This window comes from Calidris pugnax, unplaced genomic scaffold, assembly GCF_001431845.1.
Source record: "Calidris pugnax isolate Ruff unplaced genomic scaffold, ASM143184v1 scaffold92, whole genome shotgun sequence".
NCBI classification, from domain to species: domain Eukaryota; kingdom Metazoa; phylum Chordata; class Aves; order Charadriiformes; family Scolopacidae; genus Calidris; species Calidris pugnax.
The window spans coordinates 1,333,901-1,358,355 of record NW_015090823.1 but is presented as its reverse complement, the minus strand read 5'-3'; the positions used below and the strand labels follow the sequence as shown (position 1 = coordinate 1,358,355).

The 24,455-nt window shown below is 48.5% G+C and overlaps 1 protein-coding gene across 1 annotated transcript; it reads right to left on the bottom strand.

Moving 5' to 3' along the window:
* Nucleotides 1-440: 440 nt before the first annotated feature.
* On the bottom strand, nucleotides 441-23,910 carry TBCEL (tubulin folding cofactor E-like). The gene is made up of 7 exons (XM_014939983.1): nucleotides 23,761-23,910; nucleotides 21,343-21,482; nucleotides 17,519-17,700; nucleotides 16,262-16,518; nucleotides 13,473-13,599; nucleotides 12,927-13,043; nucleotides 441-4,873 (listed from the first exon to the last, which is right to left on the bottom strand). The coding sequence occupies exons 1-7, from the start codon at nucleotides 23,891-23,893 to the stop codon at nucleotides 4,555-4,557; spliced, it is 1,275 nt and encodes a 424-aa protein (XP_014795469.1). The 5' UTR covers nucleotides 23,894-23,910; the 3' UTR covers nucleotides 441-4,554.
* Between the last annotated feature and the right edge of the window lie 545 nt (nucleotides 23,911-24,455).

Here is a 24,455-nt window from a genome sequence, read left to right as displayed (position 1 = left end):
AGCCTTGTTCTTTACCTGGAAGTGGAGATAAGTCACCACCACAGAGAAACACAGGCCAGAAGAGGAGTAGGGTCTTCAGGCACTGCCATTTCTCCCTTCAAAACTCAGCACCTCGTGGTCCTTGAGCTCAGCACCACAAAAATTCTCAGCCACAGCTTTCACTCTCCCAAAGGCCCACGTTAATCACAGGGGTGAGACAGGGGGACATGTTGTATTTCAGGGAACACAAGAGTGCAAAACTCAGGACACATTTTTTTTTTTTTTTTTTTTTGTAAAAACTTAAAAAATTTTTTTGACCTTATCCAACCTGGCCCATTTAAAAAAATGCATTACTGTATTTTAGTCATGCTCAAAATACCGTTTCAAGAAAATGTAAACAAAGACCATGGAAAAAAAAGATAGAGCCGCCTGGAAAACCCAGGGCCCCTTTTTTTTTTTTTTTTTTTGTGTAAAAACTTACATAAGTTTATTGAACTGATCCAACCCGACGACCTGTTTGGCCTGAATTCCACCGCGAAGTCTGCGAGCAAACCAAAGGCAAATTGTGGGAGCGGGAAGTACCTTCCCCCGTGAGAGAACCCAGAATATAAAACGAGATGGACTCACAGTTCTGCCTTTTTCTTTAAAATGACAGATAGATGCATCATTAATAGGGAGCAAGAATTAGACCTTCGTGTTTAAATTACATTTGGAGTTTCCAGTAACTGCAGAAAAGCAATCACAGAGGCGAAGGCCGGCGATGGCTACAGCCCCTCTAACGCTGCTCTGGGGAAGGCGTCTCTCTGCCGCCTCCAAAAGTGCCACATTCCAAGGAGGGAGGCCCAGCTGCCAGGAATACATATTTTAGCCTCCGGGGCTGCTTTCAGCACCTCGTTTGCATTTCCCAAATCCCCACACGCACAGAACCCACAGAATCTCATTTACAAGCAAAACTGGCGACGAGGGAGGCAGAGCCACCACCACGTCGCCTGCTTCGTTATGGATGGAGGGGGGGAGCAAAGCCAGAGCCTCTCCCCAAAGAAACGAGCTGCTCTGAGCCACCACGGGTCCCACCATCATCTGCCACCAGGATGTATGCAGCTCCCAACAAAAAAGGGGCTACAAACCCCAGCGAGGGAGCAGAAGACATCACCACGCCACACGACCTCCTACCGCCGCCAGTCGGACGATCTGCCTGAAACATCTGGTCAAAACGTGGATATTCAATAGGAATGTACCCAAAAAGACAACGGCATGGCATCTGATCCCCACAGACGGAGCCATGCCACACTTTGGTATATAGCTGTCACCTAATTCCTCCCGAACCAGGTGCTTTCCCCACTGCATAGCCTGCCCCCGGCAGCCCCTTACGCACGGACAACAAAACGGCCCCAACAACAGTAGCCCCTGGACGAGAAGGACACACAAACTAGAGAAGCTTCCAAACCTACTCTGTTTTCTCAAAGGACCTCGACAGACCCAGGGGCTTTTTACACACTAACAAACACCAGGGCACAGCCCCTGGTGACATTGCACCGATTTCAGTCAAGCCTCCCACCCTCCCAGGACCTCCCCCCCAAGATTCTCAGCACCCACCGTTGGTCCCAAACCTCCTTCCTCGCTCAGAGCCCTCCCCTCTCTCCCCAAGACAAGGTCTCCTGTTCAGCAGTGACACGGCAGACACACAAGACCCTTTCCAAAAGGTATTACTAAAGGAAAACGAGCCAATTTGGGATATTTTGCCCCATCGGTTGCACACCATTTGGCCCCGCTTTTCAAAGTCAATCATCTGGACGCACAAACTGTCCCCAGGATTTAGAGGTGGCTCTTTCTCCTTGGGAAGCCAACTAAGATTTTGGGTTTCCACCTCCCCCAGCGCTCTGCTCGCTGTGCAGGAGGTGGATGGCTTGAGAATGTCATCCAGAAACCACCTTCCCCTGAAGAATTGCCAAGGGGTGACACCCATATTGTGACTTTTCCTGACCCCAACGGAGCAGGGGAGCCGGTTTGGGTGTTAGCATCAAATCCCTGGCAGCTACATGGATGGTGTTTGTCCACCTCATATGCCAGTAGGTGTTCTCTTTTTCCCCATCTTCCAGTCCCCACCAGGTCTGCTGTAGATCAAAGCAGGGTTTGCTGCCGGCTCTGAGCGGACAGACTGACCTTCTGTGGGCGAACAAACTTACAGGCACATCCTCGGGTCCTCTTTCACATCCCACTCAGTTCTTTAATGGGCTTGGTTTATTTCCTTCTCTGAAACCGAGACATTAAATTGTGCTGAGGAAGTTGGTCAATAGTTACAGCATCTCATTAATAGCAGTTACAATGCCATAAATATACCCACGGAGGCAATTACTGCTCTACAGAATTAGGTCAGAGATACTCTTGCATCCCCATCGGTCGCTTACCTCTGGCACCGCAGCGACCGAGGGATCACCCACGTCATCTGGAGGTCAAGGGGAGAAATAAGCTTCTAATATTAAACAACCATAATTTCATAAAACTTTTTTTTTTTTTTATATATAACAAAATATCTTATTAAACACAACTTTTCCTATGCGTACGTATGTATATATCATACAGAAGTGTTGGCTTCAGAGTTCTGCGATAAGGCAGGAAATGCCTTTCTCTGCCCAAATGGAAAATAACATCTTCAGTAAAGCTCTAGCTTATAAAAGCATCATCTTATGTTACACTGCCACCATCTCCCCACCCTTTTGTTTCAGCCTTGCAGCTCTGTGCCGTGGCCTCTAACGCTACCTACGGCGAGTCTTGCTCCGTTGCCTATTGCTCATCTCAACGGGGCCAGTGGATTGACATTTTTGGCAGGGGGATGAGGCACAAATCATAAACTTGTCTTAAATCCTCCCATTTTGAGTCACTACCCTGGATGCGGAACTACTCCCCTCCCAACGGTCCCCACACCCTCAACCTGGAGACTATGAGATTAATACTTCGTCCCCTCCCCATACAACCCCCACCCCAGGATCTAGGTAAAATAGGAAGAGAAATACACAACTCCAAGATTATAAAAAGGAGCTCGGTGATGTGGAGAAAAGCATCATGGGAAAGAAAGTGCACGTGGGGATAAGGGAGCAATGCGAAATTACGGTCAGAAGTTCATGTGTAACTGGAGCCCTCACTGCACAGCTTCAAAAAACTTTTATGCAGCTGCTTATAACTAGGTAATTTGAAAAGTCTTCGACTTGTCAGAGGGGCAGAGGAACGAGGGAGGACACAGGAACGTGAAACAAGAGAGAGAAAGGACGGAGGGTTTCATCGCACAGGAAAGAAAATCTGCTCTGCAGGAGAAAACAGGGGCTAATTTAAGCAGCAGCACATGATGCCGACGAGGTGCGTGTGGGGGAAGCCAATATAGATAGTGAAAACCTGCCTTACACTAAACGTGAGTCTAGTTGCTTTGTCACTCATCTTCTAGAAACTGGTCCGAGCCAACGCATCCTCCTAGTTCGGACCTAAGCAGGGACCCCGCACCGGGGGCCCCAGGGGAAAGTGCTAGGTTTCATTTCTGGTGCAACAACAACAACAAACACAAACTTCAACTTGACTCTTTCTCTCTCCCAGGAGAGCAATTTTAGCCATTCCACTCTGAGTACAAACTGGTACAAGGTTAAGTGCATACTGGAGGATCTCGTCAGCGTCCTGGGGATCGACCACGGCCAACGGGGGGGAATCTTCTCTTCAACCCCTTTTTGACCTTGTTCCTCTAGAAGCCCTTCCAACGCAACACTCGTCCACCACCTTCCAAAATTCACTTTGCAACGCACACAAGGGTCCCTTTGCCTCCAGGCTGCCCGTGCTATGGGTTGCAGACACTCTGTTTCAGAAATCAAAACATTTTTCCCCAAAAAACAGCACAGGACAGCGTGGACATGGAGCGTGCGTTTCGAAATTAGTTTCTTTCTAATAGGGTTCTCTTTCTCTCCCCCATTTTGTGCACTCGTACAAACCAGACCAGTGGAGATAAGTGGATGCACTAAATACCTGAGCTCAGAATCAAGCGGAATACTGATCTTTTTCCATAAACTCGAGCACAACAAAAGGTTGAGACAGCACCTAGCTGCAAAAAAAACACACTTCAGCAAGCTCGAGCCGCAGTCGGATAGCTAGGCCAAAGGGTGCTCTGGTGGGCCCAAAACCCCCAAAAATTTAGAAAAAAGAAAAAAAACCCAAAAAACCCAAGTCCAATTCTGCACCGAGCTATCTTCTCCCTTACAGGCCCTAGCATTCTTCAGCTTGAACAACTGACCATTCATGCCAAATCACGAGTATACCGGAGCGTCGGAGAAAACATCAAGGTATCGCACACACTGAAACACACGCACCGAAGTCAATTGTCACCTCAAGGTCACCTGCAGTGGGTGGCGGGCATGGTTCTCACATCAGGGCACTCCCTCCGGGCTATGAAATTACCTGCTACGGAAACGCAACCAAACCTCAACCGACCGACCGACCGACCGAAAGAAAAACCTTGCAAAAAACTCCTGAATGCATGTGTGTGGGTGTGTGGGGAGGTGTGCGTGCACGGCCGTGCACTCACGAGGTCAAAAGAGGCTATTTCATTCTGGGCTCCACGTAAATTTTATCTCCATCCCGAATGCCGTAAGAGTGAAGCGCTCGCGAGCTGTATTTCATCTCCTCGGGTCCGAAGGGGGCCTCCTGGTCCAAGTAGAAGAGCAGCATGTTGCTGGTGGAGAGCTGCACCACAGTTTTTAAGTGCTTCTTCAACTCCGCCACAGTCTGATCGAGACGGATCGACATCTCCTCCACCTTATCCTGGAAGTGAACCTCCACCTTCACGCTGCTCTGTGGCCGAAGGTCCACGACCGCCAAGGGCTCCAGCTTCCCATACTTTGTGACCAGCTCGTGATACCTGGAACATTTAACAAGTCCAGAGTTACAGATACAGTTGCTCATGCAACCCATGCACACTTGACACGTTAAGTTTGTTTCATAGAATCATAGAATCATAGAGTTGCCCAGGCCGGAAGGGACCTCCAAAGGTCATCTAGTCCGACCCCCCCGCAGTCAGCAGGGACACCCCCAACTAGACCAGGTTGCCCAGGGCCTCATCGAGCCTCTCCTTGAATATCTCCAGGGATGGGGCCTCAACCACCTCCCTGGGCAACCTGTTCCAGTGCTCCACCACCCTCACTGTGAAGAACCCTCTCCTCATCTCCAGTCTAAATCTGTTCCCCTCCAGCTTGAAGCCATTGCCCCTCGTCCTGTCACTGCAGGCCTTTCTAAACAGGTTCTCCCCAGCCTTCCTGTAGGCTCCCTTCAGGTACTGGAAGGCTGCTATTAGGTCTCCCCAGAGCCTCCTCTTCTTCAGGCTGAACAACCCCAGCTCCCTCAGCCTGTCCTCGTAGCAGAGGTGCTCCATCCCTCTGATCATCCTTGTGGCCCTCCTCTGGACCCTCTCCATCAGGTCCATGTCCTTCTTATATTGAGGGCTCCAGACCTGCACACAATACTCCAGGTGAGGTCTCACCAGAGCAGAGTAAAGTGGAAGAATTACCTCTCTGGACCTGCTGGCAATGCATCTTTTGATGCAGCCCAGGATGTGATTGGCCTTCTGGGCTGCAGCTGCACACTGCCTGCTCATGTCCAGCTTCTCCTCCACCAGCACCCCCAAGTCCCTTTCCTCAGGGCTGCTTTCTAATACCTCACCCCCAAGCCTGTACTGATGGTGAGGATTGTTCCGGCGCAGGTGCAGAACCTTGCATTTGCTCTTGTTGAACCTCATGAGGTTCACCTGGGCCCACCTCTCCAGCCTGTCCAGGTCCTTTTGGATGACATCCTGTCCCGTCCGTTTCACATTGTGATCCTGCCCTACTTTATCCCAGGATGCTCCTGAGCTACAAAGGACCATCTGCACGGAGAGCTCAGTGACCGAATGACAAGAGGGTAAGCACAGATTCCAAGGCACATTTCAACTCTTTGCTGAAGAGCCAAAACCAGAACCCTGACAGCAACGAGCTGTCCTCATCCTCCATGTCAGTGAGTAGCTGGCATATGGCTCTTCCGAAACATCTCGCAGCTTGACTGGCACTTCTCTCAAGGTGGGAAGGGTGGATGAGGCCCTCACCAGTAAGGAATGTTGCCCAGTGAGCACTCAAAGCCCATAAGTAAGTGCTTCTCTCCATACAAGTCTCCTGCCCAGCAGTGACTAAAGCAAACCCCAGCTTTCTTCTCCATTTCTCCACTTGCCACCAAATCTCTCACAGTTTGGGAAGGTGAATGTTCCTCACTCGAGACAACAATCGCCCTGATTAAAGCCTGGTGACCTGAACAGGTATCCATTAGGAATAAATCTGGATGGCAGGAGTCCTGTTTTCTCCCCTGACAGCATGACACTTCACAGGGCACATATTTGTCAGGCAAGATGCTTAAAAGAAAATAAAGCCCAGAAAGTCCATCCACTCCTGTCACCTTGTCTCACAGTCCCCAAGTTGCACCGTGGCACCGAGGTGAACCCAAGTGAGCATCTGACTAGGAAAGAGGATGCTGAGGTCCAAGTTATCACTGACCTGAGGCGTTCAAGCTGACTGGTCTCAAAACAGATTCCTGAACAAAACTAAGCAGTGTAACCCAGTGGAGACTGGGCTCCTACAGTTTCAGAAACCCCAGCCATGGCTGCAGTGGGATTCGGAAATAATTTCACTGAATTTTAGAGTTGGAAGGGACCATAGAGATCATCTAGTCCAACTCCCCTGCTGAAGCAGGATTGCCTAGAGCTTGTCAGAGCATGTTACTCAGGAGCATCCAGGCGGGTCTTGAAAATCTCCAGAGAAGGGGACTCCACACCCTCCCTGGGCAGCCTGTTCCAGGGCTCTGTCACCCTCACCGTGAAGAAGTTTCTCCTCATATTTGAGTGGAACCTCTTCTGTTCCAACTTGTGCCCGTTGCCCCTCGTCCTCTCACTGGGAACCACTGAAAAGAGTCTGGCTCCCTCCTCCTTCAGCCCACCCTTGAGATACTTGTCAGCATTGATAAGGTCTCCCCTCAGCCTTCTCTTCTCCAGACTAAAGAGTCCCAGCTGTCTCAGTCTCTCCTCATAAGGGAGATGCTCCAATGAGAAGAGAGGACGTTACACACACAAGAAGACTTTGCACCTCCTGCTCCAGTGAAAACACTTCATTAAAGAGTGCCAGAACCAAGCCAGCACCCACACAAATGACACAGCCCTCAGCTTCCATTCCCAGTTCCTGTGCCTTCACAGCCTGACTGATTTTCAGCCATTCCTGCAGTTTTCCCAAGAGGCCAACCGGCTCCCAGATGTCACACTCCACCGAGCAAGGGATGGCCAACATCACCGAATCAAGGTGAGCCACCACGCGGTTTAGAAGCTGAAAACAAACAGGGGACTTCTTGCCAACTGTTTGTCACACCTACTCTAAGACAACACGGGATCACAAGGTCCATCCCGGGGATCCCCCACAGCGTTCTCCTGGAGAAACTGGTGAATCATGGCATAGACAAGTGTACCCTCCACTGGATAAAAAACTGGCTGGATGGCCGTACCCAGCAAGTTGTGATTAATGGAGTAACATCTGGTTGGCGGCCGGTCACCAGTGGTGTCCCCCAGGGCTCAGTTTTGGGGCCAGTCTTGTTCAATATCTTTATTGATGATCTAGACAAGGGGATTGAATGCACCCTCAGTAAGTTTGCAGATGACACCAAATTAGGTGGGAGTGTTGATCTGCTTGAGGGTCAGAAGGCTCTACAGAGGGATCTAGACAGGTTGGATCATTGGGCCAGGGCCAATGGGATGAGGTTTAATAAGGCCAAGTGCCGGGTCCTGCATTTTGGTCACAACAACCCCGGGCAACGCTACAGGCTTGGGGAAGAGTGGCTGGAAAGCTGCCTAGCAGAAAAGGACCTACCTGGGGGGGTTGGTGGCCAGCCAGCTGAACATGAGCCAGCAGTGTGTCCAGGTGGCCAAGAGGGCCAATGGCATCCTGGCCTGTATCAGGAATAGCGTGGCCAGCAGGAGTAGGGAAGTCATCGTGCCTCTGTACTCGGCACTGGTGAGGCCTCACCTCGAGTACTGTGTTCAGTTTTGGGCCCCTCACTACAGGAAGGACATTGAGGTGCTGGAGCGTGTCCAGAGGAGAGCCACCAAGCTGGTGAGGGGTCTGGAGAACAAGTCCTATGAGGAGAGGCTGAGGGAACTGGGCATGTTTAGCTTGGAGAAGAGGAGGCTGAGGGGAGACCTCATTGCCCTCTACAACTGCCTGAAAGGAGACTGTAGAGAGGTGGTTGGCCTCTTCTCCCAAAAGAATGATGACAGGACCAGAGGAAATGGTCTGAAGTTGGGGCAGGGGAGATTCAGATTAGATATTAGGAAGAATTACTTTACTGAAAGAGTGGTCAGGCCCTGGAACAGCCTGCCCAGGGAGGTGGTGGAGTCACCATCCCTGGAGGTATTTAAGAAACGTGTAGACGTGGCTCTTCAGGGCATGCTCTAGTGCCCGAGATTATAGGTTTGTGGTGGGGCGTTGGGGGCGGGGGTGTGGGTGTGGGGTTTAGTTGGTGGGTGGTGGTTTTGGGTTTGTTGTTTTTGTGGTGGTTGTGTGGTTGTGTGTTTTTTGGGGTTTTTTTTGTTTGGTTGGGTTTTTTTGGTTTTGTTTTTTGTGGTTGGACTCGATGATCTCGGAGGTCCCTTCCAACCACTAAGATTCTGTGACTCTGTGATGCATCCCCTGCAATGGAAAGCCCATCTCACCCTCCTGCTGCCTTCCGTGGGTATCGCTCCCATCGGGCACGGCTGCATCTCCCCTGGCCCGGCTGGGAAAGCGGAGAAACAGCAACACAGAACACAATGTGATTGAAATGACAAAGAGGGAGAGCTGCCGGGGAAAGGTACCGTTTCAGAGGCCGTAGAGAAAGCTCTTTTTGTTCCCCACCCCAGCCTGAGCTGAATGCGATCGGTGCTGCGCCGCAGCCCCTGTCGAGAGATGATGGGAGCTGGCAGGCTGGGTGACCCCAGGGAGTCCTGCCCGAGGCAGGAATGTTCCTGGAGAACAGCAGACCCTCTGTCTGCCGGGAAATGAGGTAAGGGCCGCAAGGCACTAGGATTTCCCCAGTCTCACGGGCAAAAACCAGTCTTCACTGGGGCAGAGCATCCAAAGGCAGGCCCGTGCCCTGCTCTCACAGCCACCTGGGCGATACGATCAGGTCTATTTATTTGGAAAAGCCATTAGTGCTGAGAGGAGACACCACGCTCCCCATATTTTACCCACTGGGCTGCTGTCTGCAGTAAGAGTGAGTGTGAGCCAATGTAAAGCCAACAGGGAGGATTTCTTTGCAGCAGTGCAGACCAGCCTTAATTCCTACATGACAACCAGAAGTACTGTCCTAACTCATGCACTAAGGAAAACTACAGCAAACAGGGCTGACAGTGGTAAGAGTATAAAGAGAGGGACAAATTTCAAGCAGGCTGAGAGAGAGAAGTACCATGAGGGAGCTGAGACAACCCAAATGCATGCTGTAAAAACACAGAGGTTTGGGCAATGTCGTCTTAATTTTTCTCATGTGGAGGAAAGGCAGAATAAGCTTCGCAGCCTGCTCCTTGTATGGCAGCTGCAGCCTCCACAGAAAGTTAGGAGTCTGAATATCTGGCTTCCCTCAAATCAATAAGGATGAGGGCATGCTGCTCACATGGTTCTTTTGTACCCTGATAACAGGCACCCCGGAGACTTTTATAATCACCCTTCGCAGCCTGGCAGACGCTGCCTGCCAGAGCAGAGGATGCTGAAGAACTGAGCCTGGCTAAAAGTGTCTCCGATACCCTGCGGATAAACAGTGGAGCAGACAAGCAGAGGACTCATTAAAAACCCACAGACACAGGGACGTCACTCCAGAAGACAGCCAATATTGGATTGTACGCTCGATGCTCTGCCTAACCCGTGACATCCAGGGAGAGGAATTCTGCTGTCCACTTCCCTCCCTCTCTGATCCCTTCCAGCTGCAGCCCACGGAGGGGGGGTTTGCCACGGGAGAGCGTGCCGCTCGCTTACCGCACGCTACACCCCAACAGGCTCAAGGGGGGCTGCTCACACTCAGAAGTTTTCCATGCCCAAGAGTGTCTTCTCCCTCTGCTTGAGGCAGCACTGCAATGCAGATGCCTTACCCCCAGCAACAACACCCCTCTGTCCTGATTAGATTCTCATTACAAACCACCTTTGGAAGGTGTCCAGTTTTGGGCCCCCTACCATAAAAAAGGCATCGAGGTGCTGGAGCGGGTCCAGAGAAGGGCGACAAAGATGGTGAGGGGTCTGGAGAATAAGGCTTATGAGGAGAGGCTGAGGGAACTGGGGGTATTCAGCCTGGAGAAGAGGAGGCTGAGGGGAGACCTTATTGCTCTCTACAACTACCTGAAAGGAGGGAGTAGAGAGGTGGGGGGCGGTCTCTTTTCTCAAGTCACAGGCGACAGGACAAGAGGAAATGTCCTCAAGTTGCGCCAGGGGAGGTTCAGGCTGGATATTAGGAAAAATTTTTTCACTGAAAGGGTTATCAGGCATTGGGATGGGATGCTCAGGGAGGTGGTTGAGGCACCATCCCTGGAGGCGTTCAAAAGACGGGTTGATGTAGTGCTGGGAGGTATGGTTTAGTGATGATGTTCCTTGTTTGTTGTGTGGGTGTCTATTTTTGTCAGTTAGGTTGAGGGTTGGACAAGATGATCTTTAAGGTCCCTTCCAACCTAGAAGATTCTGTGATTCTGTGGAAGGACCACATCGGATTTGGGGGCAGAGAAAAAGAAGCTTTAGCAACAAAAAAACGACACAAAAAAATCCCTCTGCAAAGAACGCCAGGTTTTCCTTCCTACAAGGGATGATGTGTATGGATGCAGGGACTGAAACCCAGCCCTGGGCACTGGGGACACTCTCAGCCATCTGCAGCCTCGGCAGAACCTTGTCTGTAGGGGCACACAGCTCCTCCAGAACAGAACAACCCTCTTCAGTAGCTGCACAAGCCTCTTGGAAACGCCGCACAGATGAAGGGATTCAGACAAAGAGCCCATTGACCACACAAAGGGCAGTAACACTGTTTAAAGGTTAAGAGATCAGAGGGGGAGGTAATTCTCTTCTATCTTACCGAAGGAGCATAAAGGTAGCACGTTGGTCAAGATCAGCCCAGCTTTTTATTTTTTTTGGATGGTTGAGATATTAGTCATTTCTGCATGAGCTCTCAGCTGGAAAGCCACCCCAGCTGTGTGGAGTACGGATGCACACAGCCTGTTCCCAAAGCCCATCTCCTATCAGCAGTGTCACGCGTGGCTAAAGCTACACCCCACTCAGCAATAAACACGCACAGGCAACTGTCACCACGATACCCAGAGGCACAAGTCCAGCAGGAAAAGATTCAGAGCCTGCCAGGTATTTATTTACCTTCCCTCTCATGCACAAACCCTTCCTCCCGAGCTCAGGGGGGCACACCCCTTCCACCACCATCAAAGGGCTACTGGCACCTTAGTTCCTCTCCCAGCCTGCAACCCAATACACTGGTTTTCCCCTGCCTTGCCTTCTCCCAGCTGGTTTTCCAGGTCAGCCCAAGCCCCCTTCGCCAAAGGACAGGATACTGCTGCAGCTTTTGGGCTCAGCTGCCCTGCCATTCATTCTCCCCTTCTGGGCAACAAACTCAGAGACATGAAACAGTTTTCTTAGAAATAAAATGTTATGGAAAATAATCCATTTTAGGAGTGGCAGCATGAGCTTGCGACGCCCGTCTCTCCTTCCCCTTCCTCTCCCCCGCATTTTCCGCCTCTGCTGCTATCCCTTCCAAAATTTGTTACAATTTTTCCGCTTCAAGGGCTTCTAAAATTACAAAGCCAGGACTTTGTCCTCAGAAAAAGGCACAAGAGGGATCACCAGCTGTCTTGTCTCCCTGACTGCATCAGTACCCGTCGCCTCTGAGCTGACCCTAGTATGACTTCAACAAATACTATAATCGCTGGACCTGTTAGTATTCCTACAAAACACCGTGGTCTCATTTCCCATCCCAGTCTTCCCCTGCCCTTACTGTACTGGCAGGTCACATACACAGTGCTTTCAAAAAACAAGAGACACTTCACCTAAGAGTTAAGCTGGGGGAAACACTGACCAGGCAACGTACACACTGACCTGATTCTGTCTGCACCTCTGTCATCCACACCTTTGACCTTCTCCATCTCCCTTGGTCCCCACCTCTGTCTGTCCCCCTGGACACACACACACACTTTTGTCCTACCCCTTTTTGTGAAGCTTTGTGGTCTGCACAAGGGTTCTAGGGCAAAAGGCACATAAATGCGGTGGCTCGATTATCCACGATCCTTCCTCAGCCCATTAAGAAGCAGTAAGTAGATGCTGGCACAGAGAAGATACCAACTGAACAGCATCTGTCAAAGTTCATTAGTTTACCAAGATTAACGGATCATTGGGCATACTTTTTTGGCAAAGAAAAACCATCAGACTTGCGATTTGCAGGCTGGAAAGCGAGGGGACAGCTTCCCATCGCCAGTCACATCCCACACACCAGATGGTCAAGAGAATTAGATGCCCCGGCCTGGCACCAGAGAGCACGATCTCTACCAGCTTTTGGGCAATCCCAAACACAGGTGGATTATGAAGCCAGCCATGGGGGAGGCCGGGAAGCAATGAAGACCATGAACTGAACAGTCATGTTGTTTAATGGCACTTGACGCGGACACTTTTTAAGAGCAAATTTGACTCAGAAGTGATTCTACAAGTCATCAGACAACATTCCAATATAACGACATTAACTAAAACAGATTGAGGACGGCAAGACAGGAGGAAGGCGAGGGATGGTTTTTTCATGGAACAGCTAGCCCGGATTTCCCATGTAACATCATCTGTTCAGTCATCTCTCCTTTTGCCTCCTGCCCTCCTGCCCCTGCTCTCCCTTCTACGACAGAGAACTCGTACCTGAATGGGACTTCCTCCTCCGGGAACTCCATGTAATATCGGATGAAGAATCGCTCCGAGTCCTCCCGCTCCCCATCGGCAACGATGCTTCCGTTGAGCTTGATGATCGATGGCAACCTGCACGGAGACACCAAGAAATGCAGTCAGTGAGGAGAGAAACCCAGGCAGGGTGACCAACAAGACAGCCACCATCAGAAGCTACGTGCCATGACGTTAACACCAGGAGAATCCTGCCACGTAGCTCAGTCCCCAAGAGAGAGAGTGAGGGCAAGTTCCACAAAGTTTCTCCAAGCACTTTCAAAACTACTAATTTGCATTTTGCCACATACACGCACGTATGAGACTCAAAAAAATTCTCAGAGAAGTCGGACTTAACATTTCCACTACTCCCACCTTCCCACACAACAACAAATAAAGCTCAATTTTTTCAGAGCGGTGAATTCGTACAAAATCCCATCTCCTAACGGCCTCTTCCTCCAATTCCCTGCTCCCAGCCATCCATGGCCGTGTAATGTTCCTGGTGAGCAGAAGAAACAAGCGACAGACCTGGCTATTAGCAGCTTCCTGCGTTCCTCGGTGGTGTAGGACTGCAGCAAAGGGATTCCCAGCAATTTCACTTCCTCGAGCTTGGGAAAAGAATTTAACTTGTCAATGTCTTCCCAGCAATGCAGACCTGCTCAGAAGAAAAGACTTGCTTGAACAAACGCAGATAATACATCATGTATCCAAGATAATCAGAGACAGACGTGACAGGCGAGCGTCAGCTGCTGTTTTCTTTGAGAAGTCAGCTTTTTGCTCATGATGTGCTGCAAAAATTCTCCTTCATTTGCTTACAAGACAGAGTAGTTTAAATTCTCTCCTGCTGTTTTGTAAGTCTAGAAGGATGATCTCCATGGCTGATTAGGGAGCTTAGGTTTTTTATGGACCATTCAGTTCTTTGGCCTCACTGCCGAGGACTGACTGGCATCAGTTATGATGGCTGCATCTATAAAGGGATGCTGCCTTAAAGTCATCAGGACTTCTGTCATTCTAGGTGGCACTAAATAGCCATCAAATGGCTTTACCTTGCACACACGACCACCTTGGGTCCCATTTCCACTCACGACCCAACGGTAAAACAGTCCCAGAAGCCGTCCAGCCACTTAATGCAAAAGGCTTTAACTCCATTTCAGCCCCCTCAAGACCTGAGGTTTGGGATAACAAGGCAAGCAGAGAGGGTAAAATAAAAAAAGCTGAGGATCCAGCAACAGCACAGCCCTGATTATGTGGTGAGATGGACACCACTGGTCGCTGCTTCCCTTTGCTGTGACTGCGGAAACATTTACCCCAACCCTTTTCCGATGACTATTCCAGAAGCTTATACTGGCAACACGAGTTAGCAAACTGGTTTCTCCGAACAACATTCAACAGCTTCACCCACACAGTACAGAAAATGTGAAAAAAAAAAACCCAAAACCACCAGAAAAATTATCGGTTCAAACAAAATCAGGGATCTCGTTTGAGCTCAGCCTGTCAGGAGATGCCAAGTTCAAGCCCAAAGCGTGTGTCACCACCACAACTCAGAGGAAAGGGCTCTTTTCAGGGCAGAAACTTAACTCCCCTAAGTATCACGGCCCTGGGTGTGGGGCAGGCAGAAAGTTTCCTTTCCCAACAGGGCTCCAAACACCTCTGCCAGGGTCACCTACACCTAAAGCCATCCTTCAGCTAGCAGCATCAGCCACACTCACAGATAAACTGAGTGGATGCTTGTGACAGGAGGAGAACTCTCCCACCTGCTCTCTGGGGAGCAATGTCACCAGAGAGTGACAGTACTTCTCCCAGTCACGCTGCTCTGAAAGGGCCAAAAGCTCTGGAGGCTGGGAGGGAGCAGACACACAACTATTTTTGAGAAGAAACTGCTGTCATCCACCTCGGCAGCAAAATCCATTCAGCCCCTCGTGACCCCGCTGTGCTCTAACTTCACTAAAACCCATTATCTTTAGCTGACCCCTGATCTCCACGAAGCTAGAAGAGCCTGCAGAAAGTGCTGCCAGTTTGGGGTCTTCACGTGACAGAAACTGGAGTGCAGCAGCTTTCCCAAAGAAAAAAAAAAGAATTAAAATTTAACATGCTCCTTGGGATTTCTGTTTGACTTTCAGCTCCCAAAACATCAAAATGCAATACAAAATCCAGAGTTCTTAAATACCTGGCATCAAAATTGCAAAACCACTTACCACAGGAGCACTCGCTCCTCAGTGAGACAGTGCTTTCAAATCCAGCTTAACAGGCTTTTCTTCCTCTAGTTAGCTTTAAGCTTTTATTATAGGGATTCCTTGATGCCTACATTGCAGAGCATGTTAATAAAGTACCTTCTACCTTGGCTACCACTTAACTATCACTTGCACAGCACATAAAGCTGTAAAGAACAAAGGATGATGATGCACTAAGTACTCCTGCAGAACTTCTGGTGGACGTGTCACCTCGCAAACACGTCGCAGCCCTCCCAGCTGCCCTGCAGGTCCCTCTCCCTGAGCACAGGGTGCCCTTCCTGATATGCCAAATGCTTATTCTCTCTCTGGAGCCTTGGCTGAAAATTCTCTGGGGCTGAAAGGTAACAGCAGCCTCAAGAAAACTTGTGGTGAGCTTCTAGTAACCGAGCAGAGATGACAGACAGCTTTTCCTCACACGCCACACATACCTACAAAACCACTCATTTTACCCAGGATAAAACACGGAATAAAACGCAAATGGGATTCTTTCATCCCCTCCACTGCCAGACATTTATTTATCCTTCTCCAGCCAGGAGCACCTGAGGCAGGGAGAGGAAAGAGAGGGAAACTACTAACGTAAAAACCCTTTGCCAGCTCATTTTGAATAACTGCCAGTCCACGCTACTCTGACTCATCTTTTAGATAACGACTAACTACCTAAAGCAGCAGGTAGAGCCCACAGAGATGGGCGAGTTGCTTTCTTGCCTGTTTTCCTCTCCTAATGCTACATTCCTCAGGTCAGTGAGCTTCAGTACATCTGCTTGCGTGGCCCTGCATTACCAGCGTTAGGAAACTGGACTTCAAGATGATGGGTCTGCTGGGATGACATTTCTCCACAGCTTTTCGAGGTCATGGGGTGTTTTCACCTCTGCTACAGCAACAGAACCATCCCAAAGGTTTAGGCTCTCACCTTCACCTCCCCTCTCTCATATTTTCCAGGAAGCAACACTGACCAACCACCCCAAGGCCAAAGTTTCAAAGAGCACAAAGGAAGTGTGTTTTTTTTCACCTACTCAGGAGGACAGACCGATCAACTGCTGTCACTTTATGCCGAGAACAAAAAATGTGCTCCTGCCAGGCCCTCACCTGACTTGTGCAAATTGATGGACCGCAGGTTGGGGAACAGCCTTGCTAGGGAATCTTCCGATTCTTCGATGGTCGTGAGGTTGTTGTTAGCCAGAATAAGCGTGTCCAGTGAAGGAAACATAATTCCCAACTTTCGAATTTCAGTCCAGTCTTGAAGGTTATTGTCAGTTATGTGGAGTAATTTGAGAGACTGACAGCAAACTGGAGAACAAGACACTGTTTCGTAGTCGTTAAGGCACAGGAAGAGCTCCTCCAAGCTGCACGGGGGAAGAAAGACCATATCATCACCTCAATGTACCACCTCGGGCACAGGGACATGCATGTGGGATTTTAACATGACTTTTTGTAACAGCTCTTATATGATCTGAAACCTTGGTGTAGAGAAGACCTTTGAACACTCCAAACAGAGTGTTTCAACTATGTCTCTGCTCCCATTCCTAAACTTCCTCCACTGGTGAAAAACACCAAGTGTTGCCCTGGGCTCCCAATATTAACAGATTACTCGGGGTGGTGGTCCACATTTGTGCCCAACAAGCCACCAACCCAACTCCAATGGCAACTGGTACCTGCTCTCAATGCTCACCACTTAAAAAGGTGGTTTTATACGACCCATTTTTTCCGACCATGCCTGGTTCTGCCAAAGATTCCCATTAAAGAAAGAACAAGTCCCACTAAGTTTTCAGATGATAAACCAGCTCCCCTGCTCCCAGGAAGCCATGCAGGAAATACTGCTGTCATCATCTCCACTCACAACCCCCTACGAAGAGGAGTCTGTTATCAAAATGAAGCCACCAAGGACATTCGGGGAAGCAGAATGCCACTGCCAAGGTGGACCATGGCCAAGCCACAGAAATCAACACTTCTGCACAGAAAAGCATGATGAAATATTACTTGACAAGTGGCCAAGCCCTCAGACATACATCCCATTCAAAAGCGATTAGTACAGGTATGCAATGCACCATTCCTTCTGCAGTGACTCAGAGGGAAGCGTGTCATCTCCTGCATTGTCAGGGTGATGAGCCATCTCTGGTATTGGACCAGAAGCCCTGGGCTTTGTAGCCCAAAAATTCAGCTTTCGAGACCATGTAAAGAATTCCCCTGGCCAGTTCCCAAGCTCCCAAATTAAAAATTTCCCTTTTTCTTTTTCTCTACCAATTGTGTTTGCGATCTCAAACCCCTCTCGTCCCTCACCATGTGAGGTTTGATCCACCTGCAGCCAGCACCCCCTTTCTACACCCAACTCCCCCCATTGCTTACTCTGGTAATTCCTGCAGGATTGTGTGGACTGTTTCCCAGGAAGCTTTGCTGTTGTTGAGCACAAGTTTGCGAACACCAGCGAAGGACCCAGCACACCTTCTCTCTAAAACGGACAAACTGAGAGGGTTGGAACTCAAGTTTAGAAATTCCAAGTGGGGAACGTTGGACACAATTTTACTGACCTAAGTGGGGAGGAAAAAAAAAAAAAAAAGAGAAAGAAAGAAATGCGTATCAGGCAGTAATCAAAACTCACGCAATAATATCCCATCTCCTAAAAGGGGGCCCGTCAGAATCACCACAAGCCAAAGAAATGATATAGGGGAAAAAAAAAAAATAAGACTTCTGAATAACTACCTGTAATTCATACTCCAGCTATTCACTGATCTAGATTGATTGGTTAATTGCTCATTCACCTCAACAGTTCATTTAATTACACTCTCTGAGCAGCTTGATAAGAAAAAGCCAGTCTCTTGGGAGAGGTCATAAAATCCACCTCAAGACCAAGCTTCAGCAGCAGCACATCAGAGGACCCAGCATGTCCTACCCCTCCTTTAACAAGGAGGCAACGGGCACATCTCTGGAGTTTATGGCCAACACTAGGACCACTGGCTCAGCTTCCCACTGCTCCCCAGCATCACAGACAGGCAGAAGCTCACTGTACACATGCAATGAATTTCTGATTCCATTCTGTTAGTCTGAAAACAGCAGCTTTCTTACAATCAATCCAAGCGTTTAGGTAATTCTGCTTGGGGCTACTTTCTCTTTCTGTGCGTACAGATGTGCACCCGAGGGCAAAGCAGCAGAGAGGGAAGGAAAAAAGATGGAGAAAGAGAAAGAAAAACCAGAGAGGATGGCTGTGTGGTGGGGGTAGGTGCTGAGCTCAATGCTGCCGATACACAGAAAGACACAGGTTATTTAGATGATCAATTTGTAGTCACCTACTAACGATTGCGTGAACAGAGAAGCCAGGCAGCATCAATTCGTAAAGAACACATCATGCCAATCTAATTTTCCTCTTCGACTGGGTAACTGATTCAGAGGGAAGTAGCAGAAGGGAATGACAGCTTCCGACACCATCTCACACCAGTCCCATGGGCAAACTGGGGACTGACAGTGCCTGGTGTATCACTGTAAGTGAAGAGTTCAATACAAAGCCAGCAGACACACAAGAGAGTGTTCTAGCAGAATACTACTCGTTATGTTTTCAATGACCAAAATAATTTCACTGATTTCACTGATTTTTTAGAGTTGGAAGGGACCATAGAGATCATCTAGTCCAACTCCCCTGCTGAAGCAGGACCACCCAGAGCTTGTCAGATCATGCCACTCAGGACTGCATCCAGGTGGGTCTTGAAAATCTCCAAAGAAGGGGACTCCACACCCTCCCTGGGCAGCCTGTTCCAGGGCTCCGTCACCCTCACTGTGAAAAAGTTTTTCCTCATATTCAAGTGGAACCCTTTATGTTCCAGCTTGTGCCCATTGCCCCTTGTCCTCTCACAGGGAACCACTGAAAAGAGTCTGGCTCCCTCCTCCTTCAACCCTCCCTTGAGATACTTGTAGGCATTGATAAGGGCTCCCCTCAGTCTTCTCTTCTCCAGACTAAAGAGTCCCAGCTCTTTCAGCCTCACCTCATAAGGGAGATGCTCCAGTCCTTGAATCATCTTTGTAGCCCTACGCTGGACTCTTTCCAGTAGTTCCCTGTCCCTCTTGAACTGGGGAGCCCAGAACTGGACGCAGTACTCTAGTTGTGGCCTCACCAGTGCAGAGCAGAGGGGCAGAATGACCTCCCTTGACCTGCTGGCCACACTCTTCCCTACGCAGCCCAGGATTCCGTTGGCCCTCCTGGCTACAAGAGCACTTTCATAAAACACTGTGTGTTTTCTTAACCTCTGGGTAACACTCAGGTGGGGAAAGGCTGCCCTCATAGTGCGGTACAAGCCTAGAGACCAAAGCAAAGCCATCTCAAAACCCTTAAGATGGAAGTTCAGTTCAAGAACAGTCAAAGCACTAACACCTGGGGAAAAAGATACTCATCCAGAAAATAATTACGAGTCAGAAAACACCTGGGATGGGAGGAAATGGGGCAGACCATGACATACATAGGTAACAGCCAGCAAAGGGCAATCATCTCACACGGAGGCTGAATTCAAGTGTTGCATACGTGATGCTGGAGGTAATTAGTCTGCCTCGTTTTGCACTACGGAAGTCTCAACTTAGGTGATGTCATGTCTTGGACACTGCGCCTTAGGAATGAAGTAGACAAACTGGAATGACATCTGGGCAACAAAAAGAACACAGGATGTAGAAAAAATGGCCTATGATGAACTATGAGAAGAACTGGATTTTTTCAGTATTATGCTAAAACAGCAAAAGGAGAACATGAAAGCTCTTCTTCATGGATATAAAGGGCTGTCTCATAGGGAACAGCGATGAAAGCTCCTCCAGCCCTGCTGAGAAGAGGGCAGGGAGCAATGGGCTTAAATTGCAGCGTGGGGGACTTAAGTTACATAGTTTAGACTGTGAGGTTATTAGCTAAGCATGGGAACAGGCTACCCAGGCATCTGGAATCCCCATCACTGGCAGTGTTTAAGAGGTGGGTAGATATTTATCTGTTGCGGATGGGTAGGAATACCTAATCCTGTCTCGGAGGAAGGGGCCAAAGTACATGGAAAGCCTTTTATTTCCTGCTTTACTGTGGCTCATGCAGAAACCAGCATATTGTGCTGAAGAGACTGAACAAAGAGCAGGGTGTGAGGCACGCAGCTTGTGAGCAACAAGTGTATGTGCAGCTCCCCCAGCTGTGTGCCAGATGTGAGGGCAGCCCCACCGAGAGCGAGAGGTTGAACAGGGAGCGGAAAGACCCCAGATCTTAGCAGATGTGCCCTCAGTACAGAGCCACCTTCCCCAGCTCTCATCTCAACAGAGAAGCCTAAAATCTCTCTCCCACCTGCAGAGCTAATACCTGGTAAGCTAAGAAGGAAATGACAGCAACAGGCAAACAGATCCTCCTTCTGACTTTGCACCTCCCCAGTGCCAGAGCTGGAGCCTTTCTGCTAACACCACGCTAACTACCTGTTTAAAGACATAGGAGCTTGATGCAACACAAACATATGATCATTTTTATGTTGCTCATCCTGTTTTTTTTTCCCCATGTATTTCCAACAATAAGCACTAACATAAAAGCTGAGCATAAACCAGTGAGGAACTGCTAACAACACTTGAACAGATTGCGATTGTTTCACTCGTATCACACGGCGCTTTTTGAGCGTGTATCATCCAAGCACTTCAGTGGATTTTACAATAGCATTTAGCGTTAATTAATGAGGTCCCAGAAATAGCCTTAGAGGTAAATGTTATTAAACCTGTTTTGAAGATAGGGAAACAAAAGCAGAGGGAGAATAAATAGCTTGCCCAGCATTCACACAATCGGTGGCAAAGCTGGGAGTCAACTCCCATTACACAGACCTCCTCGGTCCTTATTCTGTCAAGAACTGCACTGACCATTAGCCTCTTGACATTAGAAATGCCAGTTCTGGGGTTTTGCACAATAAAAAAAAGTATATATGTTTGTCACCCACAGGCCAAGATCATAAGTCATGAGGTAAATGGAGTGAAGTGCCCAAATGGATTAAATTAATCATATTTATTGCTCAGCTGTTGTCAAAGTAAATAAGCATCAGCTTCAAAGATGAGAAAGGAGTCGCAAAAAAATTGAAACCTCTCTGCTTTAAACGAATAAAGTACTCTTATAACCTGCAATGCGTTTGCAGTCATAGTAATAGCCATAAAAGATATTCAGAAAAATGCACATGTAACCATTTTACCTCGTGCCAGTCTTCCAGTTTATTGTCAGAAAGATCTAGCTCAGACACATGAGCACAGAAGGCAGCGATTTCGTTCTCATCCCCCGCACAGGTTATGCCACAGCTGTTCAGCACGAGCACGCTCGGAAGGTTGAGGCGATCTGAAAAGGGGAAAAAAGAAAACATGCCCTCTGGTCAGCACAGGATTGCTTAGTTACAGAAAGGAACAAGCAGCACAAAGAAGCATGACGTTCAGCGAAAGAAAAGATCTACCAGTTATTCCACAATTTACACGTAGTTAAGGATCTTAGGATAAACCTGGATTTTATGACAAGTGATGACATCAATTAAGAAGCCTTCTAGGGTCTAAACACAAAGTACCACTCTGTATCAGTGCTCTTCAGTTGCTACATGTATTTCTGGCCACCCCGTAGTGAGGATGGGCCAGTCCTTTCTAGTTTATAGGTTGTCTCATATCAGTTCTTGCCAGAACTCATGGTCTTCCCCAGGCAGCTGCTACTGCCGATAGGATACAGGACTAGGTGGAGCATCAGTTGTACAGAGTTAAACTCCTTGATCCTCTTGCACTAAGCCCACTCGGGGTTAGGAAAGCAAGGATGTATTTAAACATTTCTAAGCTTTCACTTTTCAACACTATAGAACATTCAGCATTCTTACATTCTGGAAAAACTTAAGTCTCTACTCTGCCTTTTACATTTCTGCCTCAGTTTTGTTCTAGTTCCTTCTCGTGCAGGTAAATATTCTCGCAGCTATTTCACAGACTAGGACTTGGCTCTCAATCACACCCTGATTTGCTCTGGCCAAAACATGACCAAGTTAAAGCTGTGGATTTGTAACAGGAAACTATTCCAACACAAGAAATCCACGTTTAGGGAAGGCAAACCATCAGTCCTACGCTCTTTCACATCCAATACGGCTCTCCCACCTCAGCAGAGTATCAAAATCTGTTAAAATTTAACAAGCTTTTTCCTGAAAAGGTGCCCCTTTTTCTCTCTCCTTCATATTTGACAGCTCCACAACTAGAAAGGGGTTCTAGCAGCAGTCAATTATCTGGAGCGATCTGAGTTTTCAAGTTTCCTGGCTCATTAGCAGCTTCTTTACAGGACAGTGTTGTACTTTGGGAATTAGTCATGATGTGCTTTTAAGTCACATCTCGATCACTTTAGAAGAGTTATAAACCTGTGCCCTCTTTTCAGCATCCAAACAGCTCAGGTAAGCGGGTGCTCGCACGTAGGAGAGAGGGCATTAACTGAATATTCCATCAGGCCAATTTTCTGTTTGCGTTAATTTTGAGCGACACGCAGTAGTTTTATCCTCAACTGAACTCAGGCACTTTCTTCTCCTCTGTCAAACTCAGTTACTGTAAACCTCATCCAGCTGATTTCCGTGGCTATTTTCCCCTTTGGGGCTGGTGATGATACAAATTGACCTGACGGGAATTTAAACGACTCTTACAGATCAAGACGGGCAAGAGGTTACACAAAGAAGGGGCAGTTCTGGTGGGATAAATGCAAATCTCAGACTCATCTGTGAAAACCACGAACCAAATGCCAACATCGGAGCGTGAGGGAAGACTACAGGGTGTCAAACAGATCCAGCTCAAAGAGCAGGGAAGAACGACACAGATTGCGCAGCCAAGGAGGATCAAGGACATAGATGAGGAGCACAGCGATTCAGACACACATTTGTCTGCAACTCCCTCAAGGCAGCAAGGTCAGAGGCAAAGGAGAGAAGAGATTTCTCCACTAGGTGAGCATAAGCATGGTCAGAGAGCATTTGATGCCTTGAGAACAGAGCCAAAGTAAACCACAAATTCACATGAGTCACTTGTCACAACAGAAGCCCAGCTGGAGATTCAACGACTTATTGCTTGGTCTGAAATAAGGTCCACTCCTGTGGAACACTGGACTCCTGCACCTGCAGCCATGGAAGCAGGCTGATGGCACTGCATGACACCACTAGCACGTGGATCAACCTCAAATTTTGATCGAGGTGGTGTGTATTTGTTAAGCCACCTCTGTCAAAAAACCATGCTGTTGCAACCACTTATAAAATAGTTAGTACCACCAGTCCGAAGAAAATAAGCTCCAGGGGCTGCCGAACCCTCAAAACTCAGCACTGCACAGGGCCTTATTTCCATCTTGCATTGCCAGGATTCTGATTCTGTTATGCTGGCAACGACAGAGGTAGGAAAACATATTTGTTTTTAACAGTGACTAGTTCAGTCACTAGATCAACTTTCAGTCTTTGTTAGATGCCAGTCTCTCAGCCCTTCAGTAAGAAACACATTATAATACATCGCGACGTTTCTTTTTCTGGTCAATTCAGGACAATTCTTCTTTCAACGTAAGCAACAACAGCCAAGAAACAGATCCCACCCAGAAGCCCCACAGATGTTCAGGAAGACCAAACCCCTACCTTTCATAGGTGAACCCTGTGGAGTTGCTGGGACGTGCACCCCCATGCCAGGTCCACGCCGATAGGGGAAGTTCTCGGGGCTGTATTTCTCACAAAGAACTTGCATGAAACTCCTTCCGCTGGGCTGGTCCATGCTCCCTTCTTGGACTTCTAGTTAAGGCAGAAAAAAACCACAAAAACACAGCAAATAAGCAGCCAGCAACTAATAATCATCTCCAGCAGCGGTCCTTGGGAACACAGGACAGAAAGTGACCAGCTGCGTCATGGGTTTTACTACTTCTGAACTGCAGATTAGTCCAACGGGTCATATTTCAAACTCAAGATTACAGTAAAACATTACCTGGAAAGAAACCAAAAGCAAACACAGGGCCCGAGCTGCACAAACGTGCTTCCAGTTGTACCATTACAGGCCAAATACAGCACCTCCTCGCCCCACATGCTCTTACAGGACAGTTCCCAACATACCAAGGGCTGCAAAGGTTCCCTCTGTCCCTCACCAGAGGATTGAGAGATATTTGTAGACATTCTCAAACACATTTCCAGGGAAGCAAGCAGGCCAAAGAGCTGGTTATGAATAGGAGATCGCTCCAACAGGTATTTTCACACTGTAACTTCCTTCTTCTCCATGGACTTTCAGTCCAGATCAGCTTTTTGGGTGGGGCAAAGAATGGGAAAAAGGATCCACAGCTCCCTAA